We start from the raw sequence: 15072 nt of genomic DNA on the forward strand, positions 1-15072 counted from the left end.
GCCCCTCTCGTCTGGGACACATGGATTTTAGGCTTGTCCAGATCTACATCCGGCTCCTATGCATCTCGCGGCCCCTTTGCAGACACAACGGATTTTAGGCTTAACCGTCGGTGGTTCGTGGAAACCCCGCCAGTCTCCTATACATCTCGCGGCCCGCAGCCTTCTCAATTAGTTAGGAAACACTGAGTTAGTGAGGCCCAGTGAATCCGTATCTAGCAGCGCCACGGGGAGGCTTGAGACAGGACTTGCCGGTGACTACTCGTGTTAGGTATCAGATCGCACTAGCAAATCATCGAAGGAGGTTTGGCAGACCACCCCTGCCTGATTGTGCTGACCTTTGGTGATATATAGTGTCGTAGAGAGTTTTTCATCCACCATTCCAACCGGATCGTTAAAGTTATTTTTACAAGCCTTGTCAGCTTGGCCGGGATTCTAATGCATCTCATTGGCGTCGTGTAGATTCATCCTGGGTATACTGTGCTATACTACTACCGTTAAACCCGCCACTGTAGTGAATGCTAGATGGCATTTGAATGAATTAATCTGCTATGGGAACTGATTATTTAATAATTCAACAAATTACTGAGGCGATAGCGGAAGAGCCGCTGGTTCGAATCTAACATGATCAATTCTTCTCCAAAATCAAAATTGATCGGATGTTGATGTTTAACACATCAACGATATTTTTATTCATTGTAGAATACCCGGCAATGAGAAAGCAGATTCATTGTCTAAAATAAGCGTCAGAGAAGACGTTTTTACGACCGATCCATCTCATACCTAGAGTTCTTACGTCGCCCACAATAACTTTTCCTGCCCTGATGGTAGTGCATGCGGGTCTCGATTCATGTGCAAAACATGAACTCATAAACTCGGGCAGTTCCAATTTTTGTTCTCTCCACATGTGTCCCTGCGGCCTTGATTCGGTGGGCTACCATTGCACCAGTGTTTGCATTCACTCGAATGATGTCCCGATTAATGTCGAATCATTTCGCATTGGGCAAACAGTATACCAATCTGGTTGAGTGAAAAATGAATGATCGGTTGGGTTCCTCGAAGTGGGTCATCTTTCGTGGTCTTGCGTGAAGTTCAAAACCGACAGCTCCTTGATAAGCGCAGTCTAAAGCAGACTTCTCGGATACACCGATAGGAGATGTTTTAGCTTGCTGGGACCAGAAGTACATAAGGTTTATCTTCCACTTCGCCCGAGACAACGGATCTCCTTTCAATCCTATCGCATAATTTTCTTGTATGCTTTCCTACCCCATCCTTTGTTTTTTTTTTGTTGTTCTTGTCAATGCATGTTTTTTAATGCCATTTGTAAAGCCGCTAAGCTAACAGTCGCCTTCGATGATAGGCGATCAAAATCTCGAAAGAGAGTCAGACTTGGCTGGGTTTGCTGGATGGCTGGGTTTTGCCAGTCTAGACCTATTTGTTGTTTACGTTGCAGTCCGTGCAGGTCCAATCAGCGGACGACGAGATCGCCGTTCCAAACACACCTGCAATAGCAAGCAATAGTAATAGCGTTGTATTTTTACACACAATGTATTATTTATTACTTAAATCGATAAAAACGAGCACAGGATACAAAGATAAAACCAACGATTAAATTAACTTTGTTCTCTCTGCACTCTGAACTTTGTAATCTCTAGAGAAATTTGTACTCTTTTCCGCCCATATGCGGTTAATAATACGGCAAAAAGCCGTCATAATCCTTGTTTATCGTAAATCTAATATTTGTACGGTTATTATGTTTGTAATATGATGCTTGATGATTCTAGTAATGTTTGCTTAAAAGTTAGCTCATCGTCATTGCTAAAGCCTAGCTCATTTATTTCAATGATTCTCTAAGGTACTCCGATATTCGTACCTAATAGGTAAACGCGATCGAGTGAAAAACATCACAAAGCACTTTTCCGTACAACCCGTCAACGAGTATTGTACCACACGTTGAAAACAGTCACAGCATGTTGTAGTCTCTCGCAGTCGTTCGCAGTTTAAATTGGCATAAATAGTTTCACGTCGTCAGCGCACAGAAGGATAGGCAGCACAGCACATGCACATAGCACATTGGCAGCACAGCACATCACTAGCATTTTGGATGAATAGGAGCCCGAAATGATCCCAGATTGTTTTCTTTTCTAACACCTGAGATGCTGATGAACGCACTAGAGGTGTGTTGGCTAAATTTCATACGATAATTGCGGTTCATTAGGGGTGTGGGATTACCTACCCTAAGAATGAGGTAGAGGAACCTAACCTGCAGCTTGCAGAGCATTATATCATTGTATATACTGTCAAAAGTGCAGCAAATGCAGTACATCTGTATGCCCTGGTCCATGCAGATTGCACACTCGGATACAAATCGCATGAAACCGTGTTGTTCTTTCGTAACATAACCTGCTGAAGCGTACATCATCGACTTATGCAACACTATCTCCATAACTTTAATGCGCAGGTTATCCCGCCGGCGTGGTAGGATTATTGCTTTGGACGAATTTGAAGCATCTCAATTGGTTAATTTCTCTATGAAAGATCCTTTTCTCCATTTTCTCATGAAATTACATGACGTGTACAAATGATCGATGAACACACAATGGTGCAAATGTGCTAATAATTAAACTAAATAGGCTACGATCAACCGGTCTCCTATGACCAATTTATCCGTCTCTAAACGGAAAGTGATACAATCGTAGTGCAAAGTGTAATCTGGCTATTTATATTTATAGTCTTAATTGTATGTCAATGTATGTCCCGAGAAAAAAAACCTACTGTCAGCACACAGTTTGCAATAACACAATAATTTTTTTTCGCGTAAAACCATGATTTACTAACATTTTTTGTTATTCTTTTTTTCTTTATATTACAATTGTCATAATAATCATCGTAATAATATTAAGATATACACGTAAAAATAATAATTTGCCCATAATGATCACTCTTGTCTTCTTATGATTGTTTACATAACAAATACTGACAATGTTGTTTTTCGGATTTTCTTCAATTTTTCTATCGTATTTCCCTTGCATTCAAATTTCTTTTACATGTCTCTCTTTCTTTCATGCATATACACATACATCCGCGCGCGCACACACACTCGGCAATCATGTTTTTATCGTTCTGAAATGTCCTTTTCCGTAGGGTTATTAATATCCGGTTTTAATATACACTCGCACGCTCATATATACCCATAATCTTACCACCACCTGGGCTCCCGTTGCGCCCTCACGTAACTATGAACCAAGCATACTCATTCACAAGCCCCAGTCAAACTTGGTGCTATAATCCTTGTCCGATAATCATGATCTTCGGCCCACCATCGGTTTACTGAATTCTAGATCTTTCGTTTTATATGCTGCATTTATGACGAGATACGCCTCAAGTTACCTTAAATTAGATGATGCTATTATTCTATGTTTTATCATGGTGCAAGAGCCTATTCCCATTTATGTCGTATTTCATACTGAAACGCTACTAGTCGGTCTTAGCCTGTACGACAAAGACGATGTCAGTGAAATATCTATGCTTTTTTACAATTGTTATATCAAAAGATTGTTATTCTCACACCGGCATTACCTTCTTTGAACGATTCCATTTTTTTTTACTTTGGAGGCGCATTAGGTTTTGCGTTCATGCTCATTGATTTCACGTAATACGCTCAAACCTTATTCTGTCCCCTCCCGAGTGATTCACTTAGTGAATATTTCATGATTACTCGATTTTTCATGTTATCTTTATAACTTGTGTGACATTGCGACACCTATATTCGGTCACGGTTGCCCTATGTTATGTACTATAGCCGAATTACAATCCTTGCTACGCGGGGATGATCGGTCCCATGTGACACGTGGAATGTTAGGTCAAATACGCATAGCACATTACTATAGGGGCGTGACCACCTTAGTCGTTTTTTTCAATCCCACATTTTCATTTAATATTTTTACGACATTCACTTTCTGACAGACATTAGATACGGGGTTTTGTCATTTTAGTTGTTACATATAAGATCATCGTTCCACTGGTTTTGATCGTGAACTTCTAGTGCTTCGTGCACCATCGCGCTTGTATGCTATTTTCCGTTTCTTCGTCTATTTGTCCTCTTCTCCATTCCGAAAGATTTAACGGGACACCCTTATCAGCCATTCGAGAACAACTATCTTTACCCACAATATCGATTATTTGAATGCTGTTGTCCTTGGGTGATGGTTGCGCATCAAACCGGAAGGAAAGAATTATTTCCGCTCGAGATACGCTTCGTTCTACGCATACTGGCGTATGACTCAGTTCTCAACCATAAAATTCATTACAACGTGATATTAAAGGATGTTGATTTGTTGAAATCCGAACACTCCTCTGTTTATTCGCACATACGCAATGTCATAACTTCATCTGCAGAATGAATGCCCCTCAGGTCAGGTGGTGTGTGTACCAAGCGAAATTCTTTCATTAATATTCCTTGATAATGATTGGTTGGTTTTTGCACATCTCGCTTCAAATTTGCCAGAATCTAATGTCACCTTTTTCATGAAATATATCGAAACATGTTGCTCGCTTTTGATGCTATTCTTTATCGCCTGGTATAACCCCCGAATCTATGTTTGCATATGTACAATTGGTTTTTATGCTCATTTCACAGCTACTGCTATTACTTTTGTGAGCGATATTTTCCAATATGCTAGGATATATATATATATCCTAGGATATATATGCTAGGATATATATATATATATAAATAAATTACTGATCATCAATCCCCTCAATTTCTCCATTCAGATACTTTCCAACTCTAGTTTAATGTTGTTTGTTGTTTTCTTTTTACTCTTTAATGCGTTAAAAAACTATTTACAATCTACATATTCGACCCGACATGCTCATATGAGACGCAGTATTAGAGTTGCAATGCAATGCATGGTTCGTCTATGTTTTCATAACTGGGAAGGGGGCGCTTTAGCAGGTGTGAAATTTGACTGACAAGCTTACCGTGTAGGTAAGATTGTTTGAAAATTCCCCACGACACTTCAAATCGGTTTTGTGTAAAGACCACAAATTCATCATTTAAAAAAACCAACACATTACTGTGATTCGGTAGCCAGAGACTTTAACATGACTAATAGTACAATACAAGATTAAAAAAGTCGCCCTCATCAGCAACTAAATTATCTCTGCCTATGGTGATTGTGCAAATGATGTACAATAACCTGCACTGTAAACGCTTTCTAATCTACTTGCTTTCGGGTGGTGAGTGCCAATTATATTGCTCAAAGGGTTTCCACAAAATCCGTTCGTGATGAAAATCGAAAATGAAAAAATTAGACAATTATCTGCATGTTTCACATTTAAACACGGTGGCGTATAGGTATTTTTAAATAGATAGCCCGAGTGCGATTTGCCTTCTATGCGAGAGCAAACGCCTTCACACGCGCGCTTTATCTATCCATTTATGTATATTTATAGTTAATGTATATACTATAAGAAATTTAGCTCGCTACATACCTTAGCTTCTTGCTTAACCGTTTCTCTTTCCCTTAACAGAACGACGAACCTGTGCTTAGAGGCGTTCAAAGACTTCGCCAGAGTGTAAATAGCTGCAAACACACATGTACGATAGTAATGATTACTTCATCTCAGCACACTCATCCTCATCTGTTACAGTAACGTTTATTATCCTTATTCTTAATATGTGTCGTTTTTTGTTTGCGTAATTAATAATATACTATTTTAAAACAATTAAGACGGCAATTCCTGATTTCCATTTCTTTCCACCACACTCATGCATGCGAATAATACACGATCATATACGGACGTAGCGGTTCGCACATGACAAAGTTTGGTGTAGCGGTTGTCGATTTTAGGATCATAGAAAGGATATTTAAAAGAATAAGTAGTTTGGTAACACGGCAGAATCCTCCTCAACCTCAAGTGAAATAGCTTTCATGAACACTGTGAAGCCTAATTTTTGTCTCTTCTTCGCTCTTAGAACGAGAGCAAACAATTCTATTGCACCATAGGCATTAGCTGGATGTTCAGAAGCAATAGTAATGGGTGGTGTGTTGCTCAACACATATGTTGCACGTTCAGTTAAGTGTGTAGTATATTAACGCGGAATTACAGAGTACAGATGCAGAGCGCGATATACAAAATTTTGGGAGAAAAAGGAAATCAAACAGAAATCTTACATCTGTCATTTTTTTTTTGTTTTCTTGTGTACAACCAGTAAACTCCTTTTTTGCCCATGCTCTTATTCCTTCTTCAAGATTTATCTCCCCCGTTGAGGAAATATGCAAATTTACTTCATTGTTCATTGTTTGAACCTAGTGTTTTACGCAGCTCATATTCCGCTACTCTACTTACTGTTACAATAGCGATGCTTTGCTGTAATAATGGGCCAATGCACTTCGATTGCTCTTATCCGTACGGTTTGCGGATATGTGTAGAGTTGGGTGCATTGGATTTTACATTTGTCACTGAGACACCGACGGACTCTTTTTTCCTCCATCCTGGCCACCTGTACCGGAATTGTTTACAGCGCCACCGCCACCTCCCCTGTCGACCTGCCAGGAAGTTGGACCACCGCTCATGGGGCCACCATCGTTGTGGCCTCCGCCGCCGCCACCTCCGCCAAATGCGTTGTGACCATCGTGCTCGAGATTGTTGGCAGCGTCGTATTGCGTGTTTTCAAGCCTAGTGATCAATCGTTCATCTTCGTCACCAAACTCACCGCCCATTAGAGATGGTTCCCCAACCACCATGACATCCTTTGCACAATCCGACGCGATGGGATCGCAATAACGGCGAATAGCAGCGAAATTCAGAAACAAGGGTAAAGCAAAATATAGGAATTAGAATTATTTTTCCAGTTTTTTTTTTGTCTTTTCTATATATTATTGTATATTCTCTAATCTAAGTTCTAATAAAGCTTTTATAAATCGAGAAAATCAACTCACTACCTGAGACGCCAGCGAGAAATTTGGACCAGGTGAACGTTTTTTGCTGGGAACTTGTGGACCTGCGTTACCTGCTCCCGCTCCTGAACTGGAACCCTTGCGTTTCCGTCTTTTGTTTGCAGGTCGTTGGGCATCTAGATATTCAGATGTGGAGTGTTTTTTAGATATACCATTAAACCGAGAAGAAAACAATATACACAATATTAGAACTTAATGTTCACGAAATTGTATGTTCTCAGTGTACGAATGCAACAACGGGACATTTTTCAAGGTCTCTGCAGTTAGACCAGGAAACTTTTCATAATTCACAAGACGTGTGAAACAAAAAATAAAAGCAAATAAACAACAGCTAAACATACGTTAACACAAGCCGTCACTGCCACATTATAATGGACTTGACACATTAATGGACATTATAATGGACACAGACTATGGACAAAGAAGTACCTCCTTTCTTACCCGGCGGTGCGACCATCCGTTGCCACTTTTGGAACAATGTCGTTTTCAAGCAATCTCGTGGACTCAGCGCATATGCTTTATGTCTGGACATCAGTTCCTGCATCGGCTCCAGTATCACACACAACTGATTTTAATTTCCAACGGGTAATGCCAATTTCAATTGTAGATGATGCCATCAATTGTAAAGTAAAAAGAACAATGAAAAAATACGTAAAATGTACAGAATAGAATAAGAGCGCACTACCACCATTTGTCAAGAAGTAGTGTTAATTTGAAGGGAAGAAGGGATAACTTAAGTATATTAGGTTTGATAAGGATTGTTGCCATTTCAACGAAGATATCGGTCGTAAAAGCAATTATGTCGATAGGGGTGTTCATTAAAAACATCACCACTCACGCGCAGATAATTTAATGTTGAATTGGTGATTCCTTGTCTGGTGATATTCTTCGACAGTTGCTCGAGCATTGCAGGATCCGGTTGAGGGCTATGGAGTGCAATTACTGACCGCGGTATCAGTTCTCGATGGGTTCGAACTGCCATGTGCCATGATTTTATCCGCATTAGATCATCAAACGTGAATTCCAGAATCAGCCTTCCTTCAGTGAGTACCTTGAAGAATAAATAAAATAAATTAGTCTTCTGTTTTCATCCGGAAATGTTGAGCGATTTAATGATAAATTTGAAATAGTAATATATTGACAGACGGTTGGATGGCAATAAGTTTTATGCTATTGTACTATACTATTAGTTTAAGTTACATAATATCATACCTTGGTGTACATCGGTTTCCCGTGAATCGTTTCCATAGTGCATTGATCACAATCTAGTGTAATTGATGTGTTGTGAAACGATTCCTTCGAATGCCGTAAGTTAAAGTACAACTCTGTCACACCCCCTTCGAAAATACTCCGAAAATATCGCGGGATTAATGTGCGTCCTATAGCTGAAATATTAAAATGAATGATTTTTTTTTGTTAGCAAAAACGTGTCACGCTTAAAACGTGTTTATCGGTATATACTCACTATATCTTTTTGGTCCATCTTCCAAACAAAAGGTTAAAGTTAATGTAGCGTCATCTTCGAAAAACTCATTTGCAAATGAGTCCCACCAACAATTATCACTTTCCTGAGCAGAAAATAAACATACGAAGAATTTTAAACATTCCTTAATCAATAGGATTAACTCTACGTTTTCAAAACAATTAACGCGTTTCTATGATAATTACTTCAGTTCTCTGCTGTAATCGCTTGTTGAGTTCATAGATTCTATAATCCGGTTGACCGAAATATGCATGCCTTCTGGGAACGTTCAATTGACTGTGAATTACAAAAACATACCGTACACGATGAAACAACAGCATATTATTACAAAAGTATCGATATAAATGGTCTGGCGATAGATAATAAGTGGCGTGCCCAACGTATTGAATCGCGCAAGCGAATAAGAAAAAACGGTGAGATTGTTAGTGAAACACAAAACATTCCATATCCATAAATATATAAACATATACACACGCGAATCCATATCCAGTTTTTTTGATACCCTAAAGTGTTTTGTGTTTCACTATCAATCTCACCGTTTTTTCTTATTCGCTTGCGCGATTCAATATATTGAGCACGCCACTAATCATGTATCGCCAGACCCAGTAAATTTGAAAAAGGTCGTTACCTTTGATCCATACGATCCACAGGTTGTGGGCCTCCCATTAGATGACCTTGTCCCATCGGACCGCCCATATTCGATCCGTTGGGCCCATGACCAAAAGGAGAACCTGGAGGTATACCGAACTGAGGTCCACCAAAGCTACCTGGCCCACTAGGTGATGTAAAATGGGGCCCGCTTCCGAAGCCGGAACCGGAGCTGCCTGGTCTTCCAAATTGGGGACCATTTGCAGAGGGAGAACTAAAAGGACCTACTGCTACGGGGCCACCACCACCAGGTCCATTATATGGACCACCCGGCCCTGTTGGACCACCCGCATTCGGGGGAGGAAAGCCGGATCCAACATTCTGTGGTGGACCTGGCCCGGGAGTCGACGATCCCGACGGTGCAGGTGATGCTGTATATTGCGGTGTATTTGAGCCAGTTCCGGGGGGTAGATTTTGATAGCTGTTAGAGGCAGATCCACCTGCTGGAGAGCCTTGTCCTGCAGCTGGAAACACTGGGCCTCCGAAATTCGCCCCACCTGGACCGCCGAAACTATTTACACCCGGTCCCTGGCCCCCAGGCCCACCGGGACCTCCGGGACCACCATTACCAGCAACGCCAGGACCACCCGGCCCACCGGTTCCTCCTGGGACTCCACCTTGCTGCGAGGGATCAGTTGGACCCGAAGGTGTTCCTTTCCAATTATTCGTAGAATCCTCCAGTGTAGACGGTAAACTTAATGACGGTCCTGCATTAACTCCACGGCGACTTAAACCTAAAAGTCACGAACGAAGAATACAATACAATGGTTTTGTTGTTAACATGCTATAAAATATTTTGTATTCAGTTTTTGTTATTCTATTTTTATAACTAAAACACGTAACTATGTAACTATAACAACACTGTTCAAGTTAAATTATATATTATATGCTATAATGCTTCATAAATAGCGATTATAAGTGTTTAGAAGACAACCAAAGGCAAAAGTTTAAAACACAACCGAAAAACAAGATTTTCTGCTGTTGTCTTTACTGTACTGACTTCTTCCTCTGCTTCATGACACCCGAATCATAAATGTCTTAACTATGTATATCTGCTTCTCTTCACATTTTATGCACGGATGATTTTTGGTACTGGTTCTGTCTAATTGAGACCGTTATCACTAAACAATTGGAAAGCTCCCAGAGCAAATTACAAAAATTGCTTTTAGCAATTTTTTTGCAATTCATCAGGTGTTACAATTTGATTCTCCAATTTTATGTAAATATGTTATATAGCATACCATTGAACAACAAGGTATAGTTAATTAACCGCTTATAGTATGAGCTTACCTATCATATTCTAAAATCGGAACTACTGAGGAAGAATGTCAGTTCCTAGGAGTGTGCACCCGCACCGACCACGGTACGCCAGCCTGTCCCGTACTATTACAACACAACACAACCAAACGTAATTGTTGATGCTAGCACACATGCACACGGCTAGCAGAGTATTGTTGCCTTAGTAGCCGTATGTTGCATCGATCTTCTTTATATGTTTCATAAAGAGGTGTACTCTTCAGGCTACACACTATGTTTTATTTCACTTTTTTTCTTCTGTTGCTACTGGTATGTCTTTAGCTGTCACACTACTGTCGTATGAAACGGTATCTAAACACTGTAAAGAAGAAAAAACATAAGAAAAATATTAATGTGTAATTTTAACTCGAAGAAGAAGAAATATTTTAATGTGCATGTGTTGAAATATTGTTTGGCGTTAATCATAATCACAGTGCTAGTATAATCACGAGACACAGTTGGTTTCGAGTAACATTTTTACTTCTTCCCGTCCCATCAGTTTACGTTGTATATTCTTTTTAATGTACAATCGGTTGGCACAGTATTGTTTGAGTTTTGCCTAGGGCAAAAATATATACAGCACCCCTATTCATATTCACAATAACCTTTTTTTAAACGATCTTAACACGAAATTAGCATGGTATTTAACTCGATAGTCTATCGAGTATCAATACATATACACGGGTGCTGTACATGTAACATGTACATGTTACATGTAATTACTGAAATAAAATAAACATTCAATCAAAACCAAATTTAAAAAATTACATTGGTTTGTCCACAAAAAAACAGTTAGCTTGAGTATCACACTGCTGTTAATGTAAAATTAAAAAAGAAACAATCATTTCATAACTACGAAGATCGCGTACGCACTGTCAATCATGTCGCTATGCACCGGGTTTTTTTTCGATTTTTGTATGCGCATCGACGGAAAGTGTGTGAAAGTAGATACAGACGGACACAGCAAACAAGCAGAAGTATACAACAAAAAGCAGCATCACATCGAGAGTGGGAGAGTATGTAATAAGACAAACTAGCGAGCGAATGAGAGAGAGAAAAGTAGGAGCGAAAAGGTGAGCCACAGAAGCATTTAAATTGAATCATGCGTGGAAAAAGGAGACGAACTGATTCCGATAAACGAACATACGAACAAGAAAGATGAAAGAATGTCCAACATAACATTTGAGCATACAAATATTTTGCTCGACACACTTTTTCGCAAAGATGGCGAGAGACGGCTAAGCGGCTATGACTGACTAAGTTATAGCCGAATAAGCTTTAAACATTTTTAAATCACTTGACATCCACACTCTGAACCGTAGATTGATGGGAAATGCTTCATAACATAATACCCATTCTTCCGTGTACCTTTCAACAAGGAAGACAAAAATTTCATTTAATTTACAAAAGGCTACGTACATTTAGCTGGCTATTAAAGGGAGAATATTTTTTATCATCAATCGTTACTGTGGTCTGGAAGATTACACATCTTCTGTAATATTCGATTCGTTCACAATTCTGTACATGATTGAAGCATTCTGAGGCATACCTGTCATGACCAACCCAACCTTACTTCAATGCATGTTTCCTAGAATCTCCTAATTGGAAAGCTAATTCAATGCAACAAACTGTATGTATTTTGATAGGTTTCAACAAATGTGCAATTCTAATAATTCTCTGAAATTCTCCTGAGTATCCATGAAAAATAGTGTGTACTATGTTGTTGTTGTTTATTGTTTTTATAGAGACTTTGAGCTGGGCAGCTTCATTCGCCTCTCAGCGTGTACTATTCAAATGTTATTTTATAAATAATTCCACTCTTGCAAAAGAATGCATTCATTATTCTGTTACGGGCTCCAACACGGCGTACACAACACCGGTACAATTGTTAACAAACTTCACACGCACACTTTTACAAAGGACGTGCAATCACATAAGGGCGAAAACAGAAAGCACAAACATCTAGACACACCATAGCCCATTTACGCACATTAGAAACGTTGAATCGAACAAAAAAAAACACATCGGCGCTGATATTGTTTTCCCATCTACAGCATGCGTGCGCGATTATGAATGTATATGTGCGCGATTTGGCAATTCTCTCTCGGTGCACACTCTGATGTCAATTGGAAAGGAAACGCAACACACATATTCACACGCACACAATTCTATACATTAAAAGTGATGGCTTGATGATCCGTGCAACGGAGATGAAGAATGGAGCACAGAGAAGTTGAACATCAAACGCGTCGTGGCCTAATGTTGATACATACACCGGTCAGAGCAATTGGCTACAGATAGCACCACTACTACTGCTACCATCGCGACGTTGCGTTAACGCAGGGAAACTGTATCCATAACGCAGCAACCAATCATTCTGTACCGTTCTCGATTGCGATAAGCTTGAAGAAATTTCACTATGTCACCACAAACCAAAACAAATATAATAGACAATTATTAAGTTCAAACTCAATTTAAACCGTTTCTTAATTTATGCTTAACGAATCATAAGTAAAAATAAAAACAAATTAAATCACTCCTCCGTTGTTGGCTCACACAACTTCAGATACTCGGGAAGATTTTAGTATCAATATAATTTAATCGACGAAACATACAAACTTTTCTTGGTATTTTGCTTTCCAACCTATGTGGTATACGCATTAATTTGCTTAAAATATGGTCAAATCAAATCATATGGTGACAGGCACACATCCGAGCTACATTACGAAATAAATGCTTAACGGTGAGAACGGCACTAAAATCTTTCATTTCCTTGTTAGCCGCAGCTTGGTTTCATTATTCTGCATCCTCATATTATCTTCCATGACGAATATACACGGCACACACTGATATACATAATGACACCAAATGAGAAATGGAATTCATCCAATGCTACGCTACTTGCTACAATTTCATTATGCGTAAAGTGTTCTTATTAAGTTTTGGAACACATTTTATCTAGCGCTCCCCACCTCTCGTAAACCAACATGCAAACGCCTCACACTAACTCAATCAGATTCCCAATTTTGTCATTACACCCGCCTGGGAAACCACGCGCCTTCTGTCTAATCACCGTACAGTATAAACGATTAACCACACTCAACATTTACCCGAAAGATTTGCGGTTTTATGCAATATTTTGAATGGTATTTTCACGTTTAATCATGGTAACAATTTCACTCAGAGCGTACTCGCCAACATAGACGCCATCAATTTTTTTCAACACTGGTGGCCATTTTGAAATAGGGGCACGGAGATAAACGTCATTTTTGCGCACATAGCAATGCGTCAGGCCATACTTCTGACAGTTAAAACTTTTGATTTCACACGCATTCATAAAATTTATTTGCATTGTTCAGTTTAGAGCAAATTTTTTGATTGAACGACAAACTTACCAAGCAAGGTTTAATTTTGATCATGAAAAAAAAATTCAATAACGCTTTTCATTAAAAACGGATAAAAACGAGCAGGACTTGCGGGAACTGTCATTGCGGTTATTTTTTTACCACCAATATTCACCACAGCAGGGTTTATAAGCCTTTTCGAATAGCTGTGAAAATAATACCCTATTAATTGATCTTGTAGCGGTGGAGAAGGTACGAGGTGGTTATAGCCGGTAAGAATCCGGTAGTACCCAGGGGGTCTACCGTTACTGTACAACGTAATACTGGGTTCTTACGAAAGGTTTCCACCACAGCATACAAAAAAGCCTTTTAGGATAGGTCGTGTCTACACAAAACGTATGCCCGTGAACCAAAGCAATCCCACGCAATATCTTGCAGAATATAAATTTTATTCATCTCGATCGCTAATAATCCGCTAGAGAACTATATAGAAGGAATATGTAATGACTTCAAATATATTCATTGCAAGGCCACGATGGAAATATTGCAATGAACTTAAACACTCCGAATTTGTCGTCTCTGCAAATGCAATTTTGCGTTAAATTGTCAAATACACGTATTATGCGTTAAATTCCTTATTTTGGAATTAGTTTAAAATACATCGTTCTATTGTGAACAGCATTGGACATTTAAAAGAGCATCGAGGTTTTTTACGATGCACAAGCCGATTTTTCCAAACTACGATAATACATATACAAAGAACCATAATAATCTTCCATTCAGCAAATATGTTTTCATAATGTATCATCAACTTCATCGAGCCATAGGTAACGTTAATCTTTGAAGTCTCGTGAGAAAAAGCTGCTTAAACGCTGTTTAAAAGAGTCGCGAACCTAGATGCTGTTGAGCTACTGGAATTCATGAAAGATCATAGAGGTGATTCCAATTAGTTGCTCTCAATAATTTGTTTGTTTTCTTTTTCAACCTCCTCTGCGTGTCGCGCATTTGGCTGAAAAAAAAAATTGCGATTTTTCAAGCAAATATTTATAACTTCCCCCCCATGTCCTGTGCCATAGCCCTTTGTGGGTTGTTCCCGAACTGGTACACACACCACTACCAAAAATCGTAAAAGAAAAGCAAGATGGCTACCGTTTTGCTCGCCGTGGAATAATTAAACAAGAAGAGAGCCAAAAGCTCAAGATAAAATCGTATTTTTATTGCTGTTAGGGATGTGTCAACATACGTAATGTGAAATATGCCGTGTGTAAAAAGTTTGCCATTTAGTCGAATGTAGTGCAAACCTTGGGGCCCAATTCTGTATTCAATAGCCGACAAAACT

At 39.3% G+C, this 15072-nt stretch overlaps 1 protein-coding gene across 1 annotated transcript; it reads right to left on the reverse strand.

Annotated features, from left to right (window-relative positions):
- Positions 1 to 6461: 6461 nt before the first annotated feature.
- LOC128712635 (LIM domain-binding protein 1) lies at positions 6462 to 9831 on the reverse strand (the record flags this gene model as incomplete). The annotated part of the gene is made up of 8 exons (XM_053807524.1): positions 6462 to 6755; positions 6945 to 7078; positions 7392 to 7527; positions 7801 to 8013; positions 8175 to 8347; positions 8428 to 8530; positions 8631 to 8721; positions 9074 to 9831. Coding segments are annotated over 8 exons (1902 nt in total), but the record flags the coding sequence as incomplete, so codon positions are not given.
- Between the last annotated feature and the right edge of the window lie 5241 nt (positions 9832 to 15072).

Source organism: Anopheles marshallii, chromosome 3 (assembly GCF_943734725.1).
Source record: "Anopheles marshallii chromosome 3, idAnoMarsDA_429_01, whole genome shotgun sequence".
In the NCBI taxonomy this organism is placed as follows: Eukaryota; Metazoa; Arthropoda; class Insecta; order Diptera; family Culicidae; genus Anopheles; species Anopheles marshallii.